Here is a 19,164-nt window from a genome sequence, read left to right as displayed (position 1 = left end):
TATACTCTGGATGGTTTGATTTTTCCAGGTCAGACCGCCCAGAAAACCTCATCACCAACAACGTCCTTGTGGTAACCAGGCTCGGGAAGGGGAGCTGAGGCATGGGCCCCAGAATGGACACTGCGGTGGGGATAGGGCAGGGCAGGGCAGCTGCCCCAAGCGTGGGCTGGAACAGACAAAGCAAAGACAGGGCTTTGTGGTAAAACCACTCTGGACTCTCAGCTAGGTGGTCACCTGGGGCTAAGGTCAGGGGCTGGGGGCTTGGAGGGGTCTGAGGCAAAAGAGAACATGGAGAGAGGGGAGGTTGAGGCACTGCTGAGAGGAGGTTTTAGCCCAAAGCTCTATGGTTGAGGGAGTATTGGGGGAACTGGAGGTGTTTTCTGATGTGTTTAGTCACCTGTGATGCACTAATAGTTCTCGGCCCTTGAAGAGGAAGTCCTGGTGAAGAAGTCACGCAGGCCAAGGCAAGCTCAGGTTGTCAATATCGAGGTGACTGAGGCTCGGAGAGAGTTTCCAGGCTGGTGTGCTATCACTACGGAGGCTTCGGGATGGGTTCAGGGGATCAGTCAGCTCTTCCTTGACATAGTGGAGCATCCTGGTCAGCTCTCCTAAAACACAGCAAGCTCCCGAAGCTGCAGTAGACTGGAATGGGCACAAGGTGGTGAAACCTGCATTAAAAACTTTCTATTCAAAGTGTGGTCTCTGACCAGAAGCTGGCCTGGGAGCAGAGCCGGGCGGGCCTAGAGTGAGGTAAAGCACCTAGAGCCCCTAATTGAACAAGGCACCACCTCAGGATCCTGCAAATGCCTATTTCAAGGGCTAGTATTAGTTGTTTTTTGTTTTGTTTTGTTTTGTTTTTTTAGTATTAGTTTTTCAAATACATTCATACCTTGTTTTACTGTGCTTTGCTCTACTGCACTTCACTGGTGCTGCATTTTTTACAAATTGAAGGCAAGACATTCCACCAGCAAAAAAGATTACAACTCCCTTTCTTGCGATACTCACTTTATTGTGGTGGCCTGAAACTGAACCCACAATATCTCCGAGGCATGCCTGTATACATTAAGATAGCCATACCTGTGGCTGCTGCCTCTCCTCTGAGGCGATGGATACCAGTGGTACGTCGATGGACTCAGCAGTTCTACTGGAAAAGGGTTAGAAGCAGGAGTTCATTGGGCTGCAGGCATCAGCTGGCATGCATTACAGAGCGAATGCAGCAGGCTCATTTGGCAAATCGGTTAATTGGAGGACAATCAGGAGATACTCTGGTTGCTAAAATTTTAAAGGTTTCTCTGATCTATTACATCATCCTGTAGACCAGTGGTTTACATCAGGGATCTCCAACCCCCGCGGCTGAGCACGGTACCAGTATGTGGCCTGTTAGGAACCAGGCCGCACGACAGGAGGTGAGCGGCGAGAGAGCGAGCAAAGCTTTCATCTGTATTTGCAGCCGCTCCCCAGCGCTAGCATCACCACCTCAGCTCCACCTCAGATCATCAGGCATTAGATTCTCATAGGAGCACTGGTCCCTGGTGCCAAAAAGGTTGGGAACCACTGGGTTATATAATACTCTTTGGGAGCAGTTGCAGTAGAATGCACCCTCCGGATTGAGGCTGTAGAGAAAGAGAGAAGAAAGAACTGTGCCTGAGAGCTGGGGGGCCTTCAGAGAGTCCAAAAGTTTGTAGGCGAATGTAGGACAGCTTGGAGTGGGTAGAGATGGGGCTTTCTTGGCTGTTCCAGGGCATCTGGCTTAGCAGTTACAGCGGATCGGAGGTGGGGTGAGGGGTTTCTTCATCCAGTCCCACTCTGGACCCTACTTTTTGTTCTATGTGTGGTGGATTTGGGACAGCGGGGCTCGATGGGTGAGGCTGAAGGGACCTCAGCTTACCCAGCAGAGCCCCCTGCCCATGATGTGGTCTGCCCCAGGCGCGGGAGCTGTCCTGCCTAGATGTCCGTCTGGAGAGCACGGGGAGCACAGCCGTGGTAGCAAGTGAGACCTCCTCAGAACCAGGTCTGGCTTTTGCCTGGAATGTGGGGGTGGACAGGGGTGTCTGGGAAGCCCACCAAGAGGTGAACAGCAGGGCAGAGCTTTCCTCTTCCTTCTTGTCCACACAGCACAAGGGCCACAAGTCTCCTCTGGGCAGGTGGGTCCCCCTGACCTGGGGGAGGGCATGTCACAGGGTTGGGGGGCAGGCTGTGGAAGGCCCTTTCCAGAATCCTGTTTGCCATGGTCCAGCCACTTAGGCCTTGACCATGTCCTGGAAGTACTTTCGGTTTCTCAGGTCCTTCCTGGGGCTCTTGTTCCCCTCATGCCCACTCTCTCCTTAGATCAGGACAAGCTGGAGCCGGAGTTGGAGCTGGTGCTAAAGGGGTCATATGAGGACACACAGACATCTGCCCTGAGCACAGCCTCTGCCTTCCGCTTTCACTACATGGAGGCTCAAGAGGCAGAGCTGAGTGGGCATCTGAGGGTGAGTCTTGGCTCTGGAGCTCTCCCACCAACCCCAGCCTGGGGCTGGCTCCAGCTGCTGCAGGCCCCTCCCTGGCCTTCCCCGTGCCAAGGCCAGGTTCCCGTGGCCTTGTCAGCCTCCTCCAGTTAGACACCATGCCCTCGGCAGACAGAGAGGATCACCAGGGCCTGGGGTGGGCATGAGGGGCTGCGACACTATGTCTATCTTTGTCTGAACCCTTTAGTGGCTCCTCCAGTGATGCTCTTAGAATAAAATCCCATGTCTGTGCCCACAGGCCCTGCACAGCCTGGACCCTGTCCACCTCTGCTGCCTCATTTTGGTCCAGGCTCTGCCTTGTGATGCTCCAGTTATACTCATCTCTTCTTGCTTTTCCAGCATGCCAAGTTCTTTCCCTGCCCTTCTCTGGCTCCTTCCGAGGCTGCCTCCTTGTCTTCCTCCTCCTGTTAAAGATCTCAGCTCAGTGGCATCTCTTCAGAGGGACCCCCCTTGACCCCCCCATCTTAAATGGATCCCATACACCCCACCTCTGGTTATTCTATCTCATTACACTGCTTATTTCCTTTACAACACTTACTAACATCAGTTCATTACCTCTTTCTTTATAAATTCTTTATAAATTCATACACACGATTGGGTTAGAATAATAAATAAATATTAGCTATTATTTTTGTAATGATTAGTATTATAATTATTATAATTTTAATCATTTAAATATTGAGATTATTTTTGTATTATCAGGGAGGTACTGTGTCTGTCCGGATCGTTGTCTAGATACTCAGTAAAGATTTGTTGAATGGATGAATGAATGAATGTTTCTCTCCAGAGCTCCAAAAGCAATGACTGGAACTCAGATAGCTCAGCTGGGCACCTCACTGTGCCCCTGAAGTCCTTGGTCGTGGGGAAGGAGATGACCATTGATGTTCCTGCTATGAATGTGAGTGGCCTCAACTGGATAAGAAGCACCAGTGAAAAAAAGATTGGGGAGCTCGAGGTTCCCAGGGGGTGTCCACATTCGCCTCATTCTGAGTGAAGTCTCTTGCTTTGATTTCAGGCCCCAGGAGTGAGGCTACAGCTCAAGGCTGAGGGCTGGTAAGGGACATTCATATCTGTGGGGGACAGTGGGGGATGGTCATGGGGCAAGAGAATGCTATGGAAAGAGTGGTCCTTGAGGTTGGGAGCAAAGAGGTTATTTGGCAGCTACTGTGGGCTTGACCAGCCAGTGGCTGAGCTCGGCAGGTGCCCCCTGACCCTTGGATCCTCCACCACCCCAGCCAGAAGGAGCTGGCTGTTCGCCTGGGCTTTGATCTGTGTGCGGAGGAGCAGGCCTTCTTGAGCAGGAGGAAGCAGGTGGTGGCCAAAGCCCTGAAGCAGGCCCTGCAGCTGGACGGAGACCTGCAGGAGGACGAGGTCTGGGGGATACAAGGAGATTTGGGTGCAAATACCCTGGACTGGCCTTAAGAGAGTACCTGATTCCTATATCCTCTCTAGATACACCAGTCTGCAGAGAATGGGGAGTAAGCATGTTGGGGCGGGGGTAGATAATGGGGCATAGGTAAGCTCTGGGGTTCTCGCTCCCTTTGGATCTCTGTCCAGGTCTGAGAGCTATCACTTCCTGGGGAGGGCCTGGGTGCTAGCTCTAACTCTGACTCATCAGGCCTTTCTCTGGAGGCAGGAGGCAGCTCTATCCTGGTCCTTGTGAAGCCAGCCTGTGTCTTTGTGCTGTCCAGGTCCCCGTCGTGGGCATCATGGCCACAGGTGGAGGTGCCCGGGCCATGACTTCTCTCTACGGCCATCTGTTGGCCCTGAAAAAGCTGGGACTCCTGGACTGTGTGACCTATTTCAGTGGCATCTCGGGAGCTACATGGTGAGGGCCCTGGGGGCTGGACAAGCAGCGGCGAGTGGAGTGGACATCAGAGGGACCCTCTACATGGGGAAGCCAAGTGGGCATGAGCACTATGGTCTGATGGGTGCCAGTGGCTTTCTCGAAAGGGAGGAAACAGACATGAGTGAGGCATTACAGAATGTCCACTCCATGCTACTGAAGAGGCAGCTGAGTCAGAAGGAGCTGGGTTTGAGTCTCCACAACACCACTTTCTGACTGGGTGACCTTGACCAATTTATTTCCTCTGATTCTCAGTTGACTCATCTCCAAAATGAGGGTAATAATAGCACATCCTCCATTGCACTGGAGTGGGACAGGCCAAGTTAAACACTTAACGTATCTGAAATATGCCGGGAAGTCCAAATTGGTAGCTCTTTTTTCTTTGATATGACCTCATTTAATCCTCACAGTACTCTCTAGGGTAGTTTCTATTATTGTCCCTATTGTATAGATGAGGAAATTGAGGTCAAGAGATGCTATTTTACCTAAAGACAATATCGTCTCCCTACACTCCACCCTGCCTATAATAAGGTGGGACTTTTCACTGTTGGAGATTCATTCTCTTGAGTCTTATTGAAATGTGACTTTAAAAGAGTAAAAGAGGAGTAAACTCAGGAGTTTAGGTGACAGCTGTTAACAAGCAGTCTCAAAGGGGCTTCGGGACAGACCTGTGAAGATGTGAGCAGGGTCCAAAGCTGTGCTGCACAATACAGTAGCTGCTAGTCACATGTGGTTATTGGCCACTCAAGATTTGGCTAGTCCAAATTTAGATGTTTTATAAAAATGTAAAATACACAGTGAATTTTGAAGAGTTTGAAAAATTTATAAACTATGTTAATTTTTATATTGATTACATGTTGAAATAATGATTTGCGGATATATTAAATTAAATATATTGTTAAACTTAATTTTTACTGATCTTTTTACAATTTTAAGTGTGGTTATTAGGAAATTTTAAATTATATATGTGGCTCGTACTACATTTATGTCGGATAGTGCTCACCTAGAAGGAGGGAAAGCCCTGAGACACTGTCCAGACAGGCATGGCTTTGGTGGGAGAACCCACACGCTGGGAGAAGATGAGGGTGGGGATGAGGAGTCTCAGCCACCCACACTGAGCCTCCCAGCCCACTATATTGTCCCTTTGTTCTCCCAGGACAATGACCCAACTATATGCGGACCCTGAGTGGTCACAGAGGGACCTCGAGAGACCCATTCAATATGCCCGGGAACACCTCATCAAGAGCAAGCTGGAGACCTTCTCCCCAGAGCGTCTGGCAAACTACCGCAGGGAGCTGGAGCTGCGGGCGGAGCAGGGCCACCCCACGACCTTCGTGGACCTGTGGGCTCTGGTGCTAGAGTCCATGCTGCACAGTCAGGTAAGGAGCCTGCGCCTGCGCCTGCGCCTGAGGGGTGGAGCGTGAGTGCAAGGGTGGGGCTGGGGTGGCCTCTCAGCTAGCTGATGCAAGTACGCATTTCCTTCAGGGTAAAAGAGCCCGGATGTGGGAACCACTGTGTTTAAGTGTCTGCCTGGGTTTGGGATGCTGCCTTTTTTGAGTCAGGCTATTCTTCAATTAATTACCATGAAACTGAAGTTTCTGGGTCTCCCAAGAGCTAGGGACAAGTCAATGACAAAATCAGTTAAGCAAACAAAGCTTTTGCACTAAATCAGTGAGATTTCTCAAACCACTTTGTTAAAAATTTATACTACACTATGAAATATATTATTTTTCTTCATTTTCGTGGTAGTGTTAAAAGCACAGGCTCTGGAGCCAGATTCTCTGGGTTCTAATCCCTGTGCCTCTTACTAGATATGTGTCTTTAGGCAAGTCACTTAACTTCTCTGTGCCTATCAGTTTTGTCATCTGTACAATGGGAATGAGAATGATACTTACCTCATGGAGTTGTTGTGAACACTCAATGGTACCTTGGCATACAGTAAGCATTAGTGTTAACTATATTTCTTTACTATTATCCTAATACCATTAGGACAAAATTTAGCATGTAAGTTTTTATACACTGCCTCTTTAGGGAAAGCTTAGTAAGTTAACTGCTGAATCTTTCATTAACTGATACAATTTTAAGATAAGTGACTTTTTTCACACTATTGTTTTACCATATATAATTATCTGAACAAAGTTTAAGTCATTTGAAACAACTAAAACACAGAAAGTATCTTAAACATGCATAACGAAAAGTAAACTATCAAATCTATTAGTGGAACTATATTTGAGGAAATAATTTATAGTGGAAATAAATTAGAGAAAAGATTCTTATCTTTCTTATCTTTGGGTATCAGGAGTTTGACCAAGAATGAATATCATGTAAACAAACCAACCAAAATGAATTTGCTTTGAATTTTTTAAAAAAATTTTATTCTTACTGGTAAGCACAATGCTACTTAGAAATTACCAACCATTCTTATTTTTATGTATTTGTTTTAAAATACTTATGATAAAAATCGTAATATTTATTATTAAGTATTATGATCATCTTTAGACCTAAGAAAATGCATAAAGCATAAAGAATAATGTAATAAATATTTATGATCTCACCATCCAGCCTAAGAAATGAGATGTTACAGAAAGAGTTAAAGCCCCCAGTGGATCCCTCCCCAGTCCCATTTCCCTCCCACTGCCATAAGAAACTCCACATAGATAGCAAACTTTCCCTGAATTTAGGTTTATGATCACGTACATGTCACATTTTACATACCTTTATTATATGCTTTGTTATATTTATGTATACTTTATTAAAAATATGTATTCTTAAGAAAAATACAGTATTTATGCAAATGGTTTTGTACAATTCATTTCCTTGTGCACATGTGTTAGAGATTCTCTACACCTTGAAAATGTACACCCAGCAGTGGAATTGTAAGGATGTTGGGTTTGTACACCTTCAACTTACCTATCTATGGCCAGTCGTTCTCCAAAAGGGTTGTATTAATTCACACTCCCACCATCAGTGTATCATAATTCCTTTTCTCTACATGCTCTTCAGACTTAAATTTTTGTTCATTTTATCGGTGTAACATTTTAATTGTAATTTTCCTTTTCCTTGATTTTATCGGTGTAAAATTTTATTGTAATTTTCCTTTTCCTTGATTTTTAGTAAGACTGATTATACTTTCAAGTATATTTGTCTTTGGGACTTCCTCTTCCATGGATTACCTATTCAAATCCTTTGCCATTTTTTTAATTTAATTCATCTTTTTATATTATTTTGTAGGAATTCTTTATGTATTCTGGATGTTAATCCTTAACAGTTTTAATAGATTTTGATGCATAATTTTAATATAATCAAATGTATTATTTTTTTCCTTTATCACATATGCTTTTAAGGTCTTAAAAAATATTTCCTTTGTCTAAACTTATAAAATATCTTCCTATGTATTCTTATAAAAGTTTTAAAGATTTGCTTTTCGCAGTTAGACCTTTAATCTTTCCAGAGTTTATCTTCAGGTATTATATGATTAGAAATCCAGTTTTATTTTTTCTATGTGGATAGCAAACTTTCTCAATATCATTCATTGATTTTTTTCCCTCCACTGTGTTGATACTTCTGTCATATGTCAGCTTTCGTATATTCATGGGCCTCTTCCTGAACTCTCCGTTTCATTCTGATGGGGCTGAATGTGCTGGTAGAGCGGCCTGCCTGTCCCTATGCCAGCATCGCGCTGGCATGGCTACTCTACCTTTTGTAATAAGCCTTGGTATCTGACAGGGCAAATTTACCCCCATCTGCTACCTTGGTTCTTCTTAGAATGATCTTGGCTACTTTTGGCCCTTTGTTTTTCTGTAAGTATAATGGAATCAACTAGTCAAGTTTTATGATAAATGTTGGGATTTTCATTGAAATGGCACATCTAAAACCAACATAATTACTTGAAATCTTTTTATTTTATTATATATCCTATGTATTCTTCGGATTTGTGGTTTAAGTTTATGTTCAGTTTTGAGGGTGTTGTGAGTTATTAACTAACTTTTCTGCTGGTGGCAGTAATTATGTACTATAGATTGGGAGAAGATTGTCTTAACAATTCATTTTACGAGGTGCTGGAAAATGCAGTTTGATCCCAGGCTATAAAGAAGATTTTAATTACCATTTTATCCCCTAGTAATGACTTAATGCGTGATTTTATGTACAAGGTTTATAGTAATTTTTTTAAAAGACAAACTTAATTAGTTCTTCTTTGTTTACAAGAATAAAAATTATTATGTGAACAATATATTCTAAAAAATGAGCACCCATGAGGTTTTAAAAATTTGTCCCAGTAGGAAAACTTCTCAAATATTGTTTCTTTTTCCACAGTTATCATGCTTCATCTCTTAAAGCTAAAATTAACTATATACTTTTAAAAATAATTCTTTATTCAAACAAATTTAGTGTTGATTTCAAATTTAAGTCTTTAAATAAAAATAAGTATCTCTGTACTATACTAACCTGCAGTACCAAAAGTCATTTTAAAATGCCAGAAAATATAACTCTATAACAATTCACAATTTCATTGATGTTAAGTATTATTAGAAAAATATTATACCTTAAATTTTACTCTGAACAACTTTATTAGTTCACATACTTCTATAATGCTGCTTTGGTTTCTGTAAAACTCCGTATGTAAAATACAGCAGTTATAATCAGTGCTCCTCAAACTATCTCTTTGATACTTTTTTCTTTAATCTTTTGCGGGCAAACACTGAACTGCTTAGAAGCTGCTCACCATTCCTCAAGGAGAAACTCGTAGTTTTTCTCTTGTCTTTTCCAGAGTTGTTTTTCTTCAACTCTGGAAACCTTGTACATAAAGACTGCGATGCTGACAGTGACACCCCATCCCTGCATCTTGTGGTGTCAGTGGCCCCATCTTCATGGGTCGAAGGGTGGATTGGATGTGGACCTTGAAACACAGTCACGAAAGCACTCACACACACCACACCCTTGCTCATATGCACATGTATTGCTTTCTAGAAAGGACAGAGGAATCCCAATTTAAAAATAATGGAGTCATCAGAGTGGTGTTCTGCAAGGTTGGGGATCCTCATTTGGCAACTGGGGGGGGCTTCAACCCCAGAGGCTTGCCTGCTACAAAGGAAAAGGAATCCAGTTTCAGTCAATGGAAGGGTCTGCTGATCCTTTTCTAAACCTTTCCCCAGGGCAGAAATTGTGCATCTGTTGTAAAAGAACACATATCCTCTCATCATATTCATAACCAGGCAAACAAGACTTAGAGAAGGGAAATTGCTGGTAATAATCAAGCCCCCTCCCTTCTCAACACAAACACACATTCACACCTACGGGACTGACTTGTAGATATGACAAATCATCAGTGCCTGAGGCTCGATCCATATCGGGGGATTTTCCCGCGGATTTCCTATTGCGTGTCACTGAAGAAATGGGGGAGAAGATGACTATGGTTGACACATGTGTGCTCTCATCGAGTGTCAGACAGAGGGTTGACCGAGAAGACACCACTGTGCTGAGTATTTGCTATGGGTGGGAGGGAGATTTCGCAGGATAGGCTGGGATAGAATCCTGGGACACACACCTGGCTGATCCTTAGACTCACCTGAGGAGATTTTTAAAAAGGCAAATTCCTAGGTGCCATCTGCTGATTCTCAGAAGAGATGCCGTAATCTTGTGTTGTTACACACTCTCTAAGTAAATCTGAGGATAAGAGCCGATATGGCAGAGGGGAATCCCCTAGGTCTAGCTGCTGAGGGAGGTGCCTTTCAGCTCAGAGAGCCTAAGAGAGGGATCGTGTGTTCACGGTACATGTATTGCTCTGTCAGAAACAGACTGAGACCTTCTCAGGTGGGGCTCCAGCAGTCACCACCATTAACCTTGTTGATGCTTGAAATGAACCCTGTTTGCATCTCTGGCCTAGGATAGAACAAGACCTTTCTGTGCTCGTAGAATTCAGCGAGGTTCTGTGGAAACTCTCCTAAAAGCAAGCCACAGTCCTTGCCATCAAAGACAGAGCCTAGAGTGTTAGTGAAGAGAAAATTAGAAACAGAAGACAAGAATAAACAAAGGCATACAACTTCACATTGTGCAAAGCAGGAAAGAAGGGGCTACTGAGGAGGAGGCAAGGATGTCAGGAAAGCATTTGGGAGGGGCTGAAACTTGAACTGCATTAAGTTGAACCTAGAAAGGGCAGCTCATCCCCTGGCAAAGTTTACGATGTATACTGAACATGGGATTCCTGTGTCCTTTCTAGAAAGCAATACATGTGCATATGAGCAAGGGTGTGGTGTGTGTGAGTGCTTTCGTGACTGTGTTTCAGGGTCCCCATCCAATCCACCCTTCGACCCATGAAGATGGGGCCACTGACACCACAAGATGCAGGGATGGGGTGTCACTGTCAGCATCGCAGTCTTTATGAATGGCACTCTATGGAGATTTGTAGTGCACAACCTTCATAGCCCTACGTGGCAAATCTGCATATGGGGCTGGTTAGAACATCGGGGGCAGGAGGAGAAACTGAATGTGTATACCCACCCATGCCACTCAGATCATAATGGGGGAGCTGCTGCCCCACCCCCAGCCCGTGCCCCTTCCCCACCCCTGTCCTGGTAGAGTTGCTGCCTTCAGGACACTCTCAGCTTCACTTAGGCCCTCATGCCCCCACCACAGGTGATGGATCAGAAGCTTTCAGGACAGAGAGCTGCACTGGAGCAGGGCCAGAACCCTCTGCCCCTCTACTTGAGCCTCAATGTCAAAGAGAACAACCTGAAGACTTTCGACTTCAAGGGTATAGTCCTCAGTCCTGCGCACTCTACCATGTAATACACACACGCACACATGCACCCATGCACACACTCACACCTCTGCACCTTGCAGGTCTCCAGAGAATTCAAATGGGAAACTCCTGCACAGATGGCCCAGACTGCTGGAAGAGTGGCTATTCTCGTGGGCTGATATGCCAGACAGTGGAGGCTCACTGTTCTGGATGTGGGCTGGGGGTGGGAAGGTAGGAGAAGGGGACTGGAGGACCGGGAGGATGTGATCAAGGAGCTGGGTGAGTGGCAGCCCAGCCAGGAGCCAGCCAGGCAGCGGGGAGGCTGAGGCTTGCAGGGGGTGCAGGAGGCAGTATCTTCAGTCCTCGTCAGAGCTGGGGCTCAGCCTGCTCACTCTTCTCTCATTTCTTCCTCTCTCTCCTGCCCCTTAGAGTGGGTTGAGTTCTCCCCTTATGAGGTCGGGTTCCTGAAGTATGGAGCCTTTGTCCCTTCTGAGCTCTTTGGCTCCGAGTTCTTCATGGGGCGGCTGATGAAGAGGATCCCAGAGTCCCGGATCTGCTTTCTAGAAGGTGAGAGGTGGTCACCCTGAAGCCCTGGCCAGTCCCAGGCCAGGTGTCTCTGATGACATGACTCCTGTACTCAAGTCTGGCAGAAGCCCCAGTGAGGGCGGGAGTTGGGCTCTGGGGAAGAACCATGACAGAGGTAGCCTACTCTCCTTCTTAGTTTCCACCTGGACCCAGGGGTGGGGGCCACCGGCTTCCAGGCAGTGGAAGGCAGGGCCCTGAGGCCTGAGGGTTTGGCCTTCAGGTATCTGGAGCAACATTTTCTCCCTGAACTTGCTGGAAGCCTGGTATGACCTCACCAGCTCTGATGACGCCTGGAAGCAACACATCAAGGACAAGATCAGGAACCTAGGTAGGAAAGGGAGGCAGCAAGGTGAGCCTAGGATGAGGCCGCTTCCTCTTTATATGCCAGCGGTGATGGTGGGGCTGTTAGGGGGAGGCAAGGCAAAGCACTTCCAGGCCCCTCACTGGATCCATGTCTGTTTCTCTGGGCCCAGAGAAGTCCCCTGCCTCCTCAAAGACTTCCTCATGGCTGGAGGCCTTGTGGCTACAGCCTGGAACTGCACTGGCCCAGGCATTTAAGGGCTTCCTGACAGACAGGCCACTCTACCAGCACAGCTCCAACTTCCTCCAGGGCCTTCAGCTGCACCAGGACTACCGCAACCAGAAAGATTTCTCTATCTGGGCAGGTAAGGGCCACTGCCGTATGTCCCCAGATAACAAGGTTGGGCTCCTGGGTGGAGATAGACTATGGCTGAGACTGGCAGAGGCCTTGGAAGGCATGGCATCCACTTCTGGGGTATGGCATAAGGAAGGTCTTCGATAGGGCTGTCATGTGTATCCAGGGAGTGACACCAGAGGGGTGAGAAGGGGGTGTGGAGTCGAATGCAGTATGAAGGGGAAGGGGATGGGGTGCGTGGGTGATCTATGGTGGAGTGGCTGCCTCTGACTATCTCTGTCTCCCCCATCAGACAGCCAGCTAGACTCCATCCCTGGCCAGCTGACCCCGCAGGAGCCCCATCTCTGCCTGGTGGATGCCGCCCACTTTCTCAACACCAGCTGTCCCTCCATGCTCCGGCCAGGCCGCAGGCTGGACCTTATACTCTCCTTCGACTATTCCCAGAGGCCTTTTGAGGTGCCTCTGATCACACCATGAGATCTCCAGAATTTCTGCTCAACCAGATTGAGCTCCGGGGACAAGCAGCAGGGCCACTGGGCTATGGGCCCCAAGGGAAGGGAGGGGTGACAGGCTCCCAGGACAAGTGGACAGGGAGGAAGTTTGCCATGCCCAATCCAAGAGGAACAGCTGGTCAAGTGCAGGGAATAGACCTGGCCTGTCCACATCCATCCCACTAGGGCCTCCCTGCAGACTCTGGGGGACGAGGGTAGAAGGCTGTGATAAAGAATTAGGTCCCCTACTGAAGCCCTCTAGGCTCTGGGACTTGAATAACCCAGCAATAGTAATCATAAATGGGGCAGAGTGCCAGGTCTGTACCCACCTATAGATTTTAACCAAATAGCATTGCAAGCCACTGGCATCCTTTGCCTCTCCTGAGCTTAAATGGGCCATGAACAGAAACCAGGTTGTCTTGACACTGAGCAGTCAGTTGAGTTAGAGCCATCCTAGCATTTTCTAGAGTACTGACCTGAGATGGCCAGGAAGTAGCTGGTGTGGTCTGGGTTCCTCTTCCCCTCCAGGTGCTGCAACAGACCAAGCTGTACTGCCAGGGCCTGGGACTGCCTTTCCCCGACTTGGAGCCCAGCCTGCAGGAACAACGCCAGCCCAAGGAGTGCCACCTCTTCTCAGACCCCACCTGCCCGGATGCCCCTGTCCTATTGCACTTCCCACTGGTCAACGTCTCCTTCAAGGACCACTCAGCACCCGGTGAGGCAGCCTCTCCCTTCTTAACCGCCTGGCAGCCAGGCCCCTCAGACACACTGCCTTAGGCCCAGTGCCCCTGTGGCCAGCAGAGGAGGAGAGAGTCTTAAGGCTAGTTCCTTCAGTTTGAGACACAGCAGTGCCCTGGCATGTGTCGTGGATGCCCATGTCCAGGCAGAGGCCCTCTGTTTGCAAGTCACTGTGTGGCTGTTCTCTTTGTCATGACCCCAGGCTCCTCTGCCCCTGACCCCTAGCTACACCTGGGCCCCTCTGCTCTCCTGTTTTGTGGGATAGAGTGAGAGAATCCCTGCATCCAGAGACCTCCTGCTTTGTCCCCCTCTGCAGCCATCACCACCGCTGCTCAGGCACTAAGTTGTTGGAGGACTTCATAAAGGCTGTCCAGGGTAGACAGCCAGGAAAGAGAGGCGCCAGTTCCCATTCTCTCAAAGTCCCCTAAACCTACCTAGGATTTCAGCTGGCCTCTATCATCCTCCCCCAATCCAGAAAGCCGGGATCCTTTCTCAGGGAGCTGGGCTTCTATCTGGGACCCCTGAAATCTAAAGCCTTATCACATTCCTTCCAATCCTCACCTTTCACCAACTGGTCAGACTTTTTCTCTCCTTTCGGTGGGAAAGAAAGAGAACAAATTTCTGCCCTTGTGCATTATTCCTGGCTTTCTAGTTCCTGCCACAGTCCCAAACCTTCCAGCTTTACTCGCAGCACGCTCAGCCCACATCTTGGAATCCTCTTAGCAAAGACTGGTTCATTGCAAAGCAAAAGTCCTTTAGTTTTTCAATCTCTTGTTGCCATATGAGTTTTAAGAATCCGTTCACTAACCTAAGCAACTTTGTTGTTCTGGCTTTTTCCACTTCACCCGTGAAGGTAATATAGAGGTTGCCTGAATAGTGGAGGAAGTATAATCCTACGAGGGAATCGGGGAGCAGCAAACTCTTCATATCTCTAAATAGTATCCTATTTTCCACACATATTTCTGGGCAAAGGACACAGAGGGCTGGGAGAGAAGCGAAGAGCCCCTTTAGTTGGGAGCAGCCCACCCCTGTGCCCACCTGCAAGGCTTAGCTCCAGCTGTGGAGGCCTCTGGATCTTGCTGCTAACTCCCTCCCACCCCTGGGCAGGTGTCCAGCGCAGCCCTGCAGAGCTCCCGGACGGCCAGGTGGATCTGAATCCGGCCACCTCACCCTATTCCCTGTTCAGCACGACCTACAAGGAGGAAGACTTTGACCGCCTGGTGCAACTCAGTGATTACAATGTCCAGAATAGCCAGGGCTCCATTCTGCAGGCCTTGAGGATGGCTCTGAAGCGCCGGACCCTGGGGGCCAGGCTTCCAGGGGCACAAACTTGAGGCTGCTCAGGGGCCCCAGCACCCTGAGGGCCAGATTGTTTTCCAAAGCAGCTGCACTGTTTTACACTCCTGTCAGCATTGTACGAGGGCCCAGTTTCTCTATACCTTCCCATGCTTGTTATTGCCTATCTTTTTTATCGTAACCATCCTAGTGGGTATGAAGTGGTATCTCCTAAGCATTTCCCTAACAACTAATGATGTTAAGAATCTTTTCACGTACTTATTGGCCTTCTGTTTATCTTTAGGAACATGTTTATTCAGATCTTTCACCCATTTTATGGGCCCAGCACGCTTCTGCCGAGCCACTCTGCTATCTTCTTTTGCCCATTTTAATTGGATTATTTGTCTTTTTATTGTTGAGTTGTAAGAGTTCTTAATCTATTCTACATACAAATCCCTGGTTCAAAGTATGATTTGCAGAGTTTTTCTCCACATCTGCGGGTTGTCTTTTTACTTTGTTGATGATATCCTTTGAAGCACAGTTTTTTAAATTTTGATGATGCCCAGTTGATCTACGTTTTCTTTGGTGCTTGTGCTTTTGTTGTCATATTTTAAGAAACCATTGCCTAATCTAAGGTCATGAAGATTTGCCCCCATGTTTTCTTCTAATAGTGTTTTAGCTCTTATATCTATGTCCTTGATCCATCGAGTTAACTTTTGTATCCTGTGTGAAGTAGGGGTTTGACTTCCTTCTTTTGAGGGGTATATTTAGTTATTCCAACATCATTTGTTGAAAATTCTGCTCTTTCTCCCATTTAATTGTCTTAACACCTCGTTGAAAATCAATTAGCTGTAAACGTGAGGGTTTATTTCCAGATTCTGGTTCTATTTCATTGATCTATTTGTCTGTCCTTATGCTGATTGCACACTGTGTTGATTACTACAGCTTTATACTAAGTTTTGAATTCAGCAAGTATCAATCTTCCAACTTTGTTCTTCCTTTTCAAGATTGAATTTTCATATGAATATTAAGATTAGCTTGCCAATTTGTGCAAAGAAGACAGCTGAGATTTTGGTGGAGATTGAACTGAATTTGTAGATGAATTTGGGGGGTATATTAACAATTATAAGTCTTCTAATTCATGAATATGTGATGTCTTTCCATTTATTTAGGTCTTCTTTAATTTCTTTCAACAATATTTTGTAGTTTTCGGTGCACAGCTCTTAAATTTCTTTGATTAAATTTATTCCTGAGTATTTTATTTTCTCTGATGCTATTATAAATTGAGTTATTTTCTTAATTTTATGTTTGGATTGTTCATTGCTATTATAAATAAGTACAATTGATTTCTGTGTATTGATCTTGCACTCTGTAATCTTGCTGAACTTATTTATTATCTCTAATAGTTTTTTTGACTACTTAGAATTTTCTACATATAAGATCATGTCACCTGCAAATAGAAATGGTTTTATTTCATCCTTTCTGACCTGAATGCCTTTTATTTCTTTTTCTTGCTCTGACTAGAACCTCCAGTATAATGTTGAGTAGAAGTGACAAGAGCAGACATCCTTATCTTGTGCCTAATATTGAAAGGAAAGCATTTAATCTGGAACCATTAAGTACAACATTAGCTGTGGTTTCTCTTAGATGCTTTTATCAGGTTGAGGAAGTTTCCTTCTATTCCTAGTTTGTTGAGTGTTTTTGTCATGAAAAGTGTGTTATTTTGTCAAATGCTTTTTTGTATGCCTCTGGACATAATTATGTAGTTTTTTTCTTTATTCTATTAATGTGCTATGTTGCAATAATTGATTTTGGATGGACTCCTGGGATAAATCCCACTTGGTCATGAGATATAATTCTTTTTATGTATTGCTTTTTATGTATTTAAGACCTCCCACACTCAAATGGACATACACACACCTCACAACTATAGCTGCCCTAGCTCCAGATAAGTGTCATAGTGACAGACTCTAGCTCTGGGATTGCCCTCATCTGATGACCTCTCCTCAGAACCCTCTTCCCTCTGCCTCTTATGTACTTGGCTTTATTTTAATCCTGCAATTTCTCCATTTTATCACAAACTCTTATTTGTCAATGATGTTGATGATGGTATCTACTGGTTTGTGTAGGAAAAAGTACTCTTGAGTTTCTCTTTTACTACTCACACATCTGACACCTCCGGTCACCAAACAAGTGGGTTGTTCTCCCACACCAAGCAATTTTCTGTGACACCAACTGGATGTCCTCTAATTCAATTTAATTCTGACATCACATACCTGGAGTTAACATCAGATTCCATGAGATCAGGGAGCAATCTTAAAAGACTGTCTTCAGGTGCCAATCGCAAGTCCCAGGTCGTCATCTATTCTTCTGACTAACTGGCTATAAATTGGGGTTCCCACAACCTCCTCGTTGGGTTTAATAATTTGCTAGAATGGCTCAGAAAACTCAAAAACTGATGTTTACCAGTTTATTAAAGAATATGATAAAGGATACAGATGGACAGTCAGATGAAGAGGTACATAGAGGGAGGTCTGGAAGGGTCCCAAGTACAGGAGCTTCTGTCCCATGGAGTTGGGGTATGTCACCCTCCTGGTATAGATGTGTTCACCAACCTGGAAGGAAGCTCCATGAACCTCACACTACTGAGATTTTTATGGAGACTTTATCACATATGCATGCTTGATTATTAGCTGCATTTCCAGCCCTTCTTCTCCCTCCAGAGAATGGGGAATAGGGCTGAAAGTTCTAAGCTTCTAATTATGGTTTGGTCTTTCTGGTGACCAGTTCCCAACCAGAAGCCCACCAAGAGTCATCTCATTAGAACAAAAGATAGTCCTATCACCCAAGAAATTCCACAGAGCTCGGTGTCATATGCTCCTATCATGCAGGAAATTACGAAGGCCTTAGTATCTCTGTGTCAGGAACTGCAATTAAAGAGTAAATATCAGAAGAAATGATCTCCTAGCACCCCTATTTACGAGAGCTTTAGGAGCTCTGTGTCAAGAACCAGGAACAGAGACAAATATATATATTTCTTGTTATTTTACATGACTTGTGTTTTATTTTATGCCAGGCATTTTACATTATTTCCCTTAATTCTCACAGCTGCCCAAATATTCAATAGAATTATTATCCCCATTTTATCAATGATGAAACTCAGGGCTGAATATGCGACAAGCCCTCAGCCAACATTATACTTAATGGTGAAAAACTAAAAATTTTCCCTCTAAGGTCAAGAACAAAGCAAGGCTGTCCACTATGGCCGCTCTTATTCAATATAACATCGGAGATCCTAGTGAGTGCAATCAGACAAGAGAAAGATATAAAAGGCATTCAAATAGGAAACAAAGAAGTCAAACTGTCACTATCTGCGGATGACATGATTCTCTATATAGAAAACCCTAACAACTCCACAAGAATACTACTAGAAATAATAAGCAAATACAGTCAAGTCTCTGGATACAAAATCAACATTCAAAAATCCATAGCATTCCTATACTCTAATAACAAAGCGTCAGAAAAGGAAGTGGGAAAAATAATTCCTTTTGCAATTGCAACAACAACAACAAAAAATAGCTAGGAATAAATCTAACAAAACATGTGAAGGACCTCTATAATGAAAACTATAAGACCCTATTAAAAGAAATTGAAGAAGATACAAAGAAATGGAAAGATATTCTGTATTCTTGGGTTGGAAGAATTAACATAGTTAAAATGACCATATTACCTAAAGCATTATACAGATTTAATGCAATCCCCATCAAAATCCCATCAGCACTTTTTAAAGAAATAGAACAAAAAGTCATCAGATTCGTATGGAAGCACAAAAGACCCCTAATTGCCAAAGCCATTCTGAGAAAAAAGAATGAGGCTGGAGGCACCACTCTGCCCGACTTCAAATTATACTACAAAGTGACAGTAATCAAAATGGCATGGTATTAACAGAAAAATAGACACATGGACAAGTGGAATAGAATTGAGAGTCCAAAAATAAACCCATATTTATATGGGCAAATAGTTTTCAACAAAAACGCCAAAAACATACAGTGAGAAAAGAAAGCCTCTTCAATAAGTGGCGCTGAGAAAACTGGAAAGCCACCTGTAAAAGAATGAAACTAGACTGTTGTCTATCATCACACACCAAAATTAACTCAAAATGGATTAAGGACTTGAATACAAGACCTGAAACAATAAAATACATAGAAGAAAACATAGGAATGAAAACTCAAGGACCTTGGACTTAAAGAGGATTTTATGAATTTGACCTCAAAGGCAAGGAAAGTAAGAGCAAAAATAAATAAATGGGACTACATCAAACTAAAAAG

At 45.0% G+C, this 19,164-nt stretch overlaps 1 protein-coding gene across 1 annotated transcript in view; it reads left to right on the top strand.

The window, feature by feature from the left end:
• Positions 1–15,015, top strand: part of PLA2G4D (phospholipase A2 group IVD) — a 23,308-nt gene extending 8,293 nt beyond the window's left edge. The window contains exons 7-20 of the mRNA XM_011354967.2: positions 1,927–1,990; positions 2,329–2,471; positions 3,295–3,405; positions 3,523–3,560; positions 3,743–3,878; positions 4,199–4,335; positions 5,510–5,732; positions 10,987–11,104; positions 11,522–11,659; positions 11,898–12,005; positions 12,151–12,342; positions 12,625–12,788; positions 13,352–13,538; positions 14,669–15,015. Coding sequence (XP_011353269.1) covers positions 1,927–1,990; positions 2,329–2,471; positions 3,295–3,405; positions 3,523–3,560; positions 3,743–3,878; positions 4,199–4,335; positions 5,510–5,732; positions 10,987–11,104; positions 11,522–11,659; positions 11,898–12,005; positions 12,151–12,342; positions 12,625–12,788; positions 13,352–13,538; positions 14,669–14,895 — 1,986 coding nt within the window. The 3' untranslated portion in view covers positions 14,896–15,015. The remainder of the gene's footprint in view (positions 1–1,926; positions 1,991–2,328; positions 2,472–3,294; positions 3,406–3,522; positions 3,561–3,742; positions 3,879–4,198; positions 4,336–5,509; positions 5,733–10,986; positions 11,105–11,521; positions 11,660–11,897; positions 12,006–12,150; positions 12,343–12,624; positions 12,789–13,351; positions 13,539–14,668) is intronic.
• The last annotated feature ends 4,149 nt before the right edge of the window (positions 15,016–19,164 follow it).

This window comes from Pteropus vampyrus, unplaced genomic scaffold (assembly GCF_000151845.1).
Source record: "Pteropus vampyrus isolate Shadow unplaced genomic scaffold, Pvam_2.0 Scaffold19, whole genome shotgun sequence".
Taxonomy (NCBI): Eukaryota; Metazoa; Chordata; class Mammalia; order Chiroptera; family Pteropodidae; genus Pteropus; species Pteropus vampyrus.
Note: the sequence above shows the minus strand (reverse complement) of the source record. Positions and strands in the feature narration are given on the sequence as shown.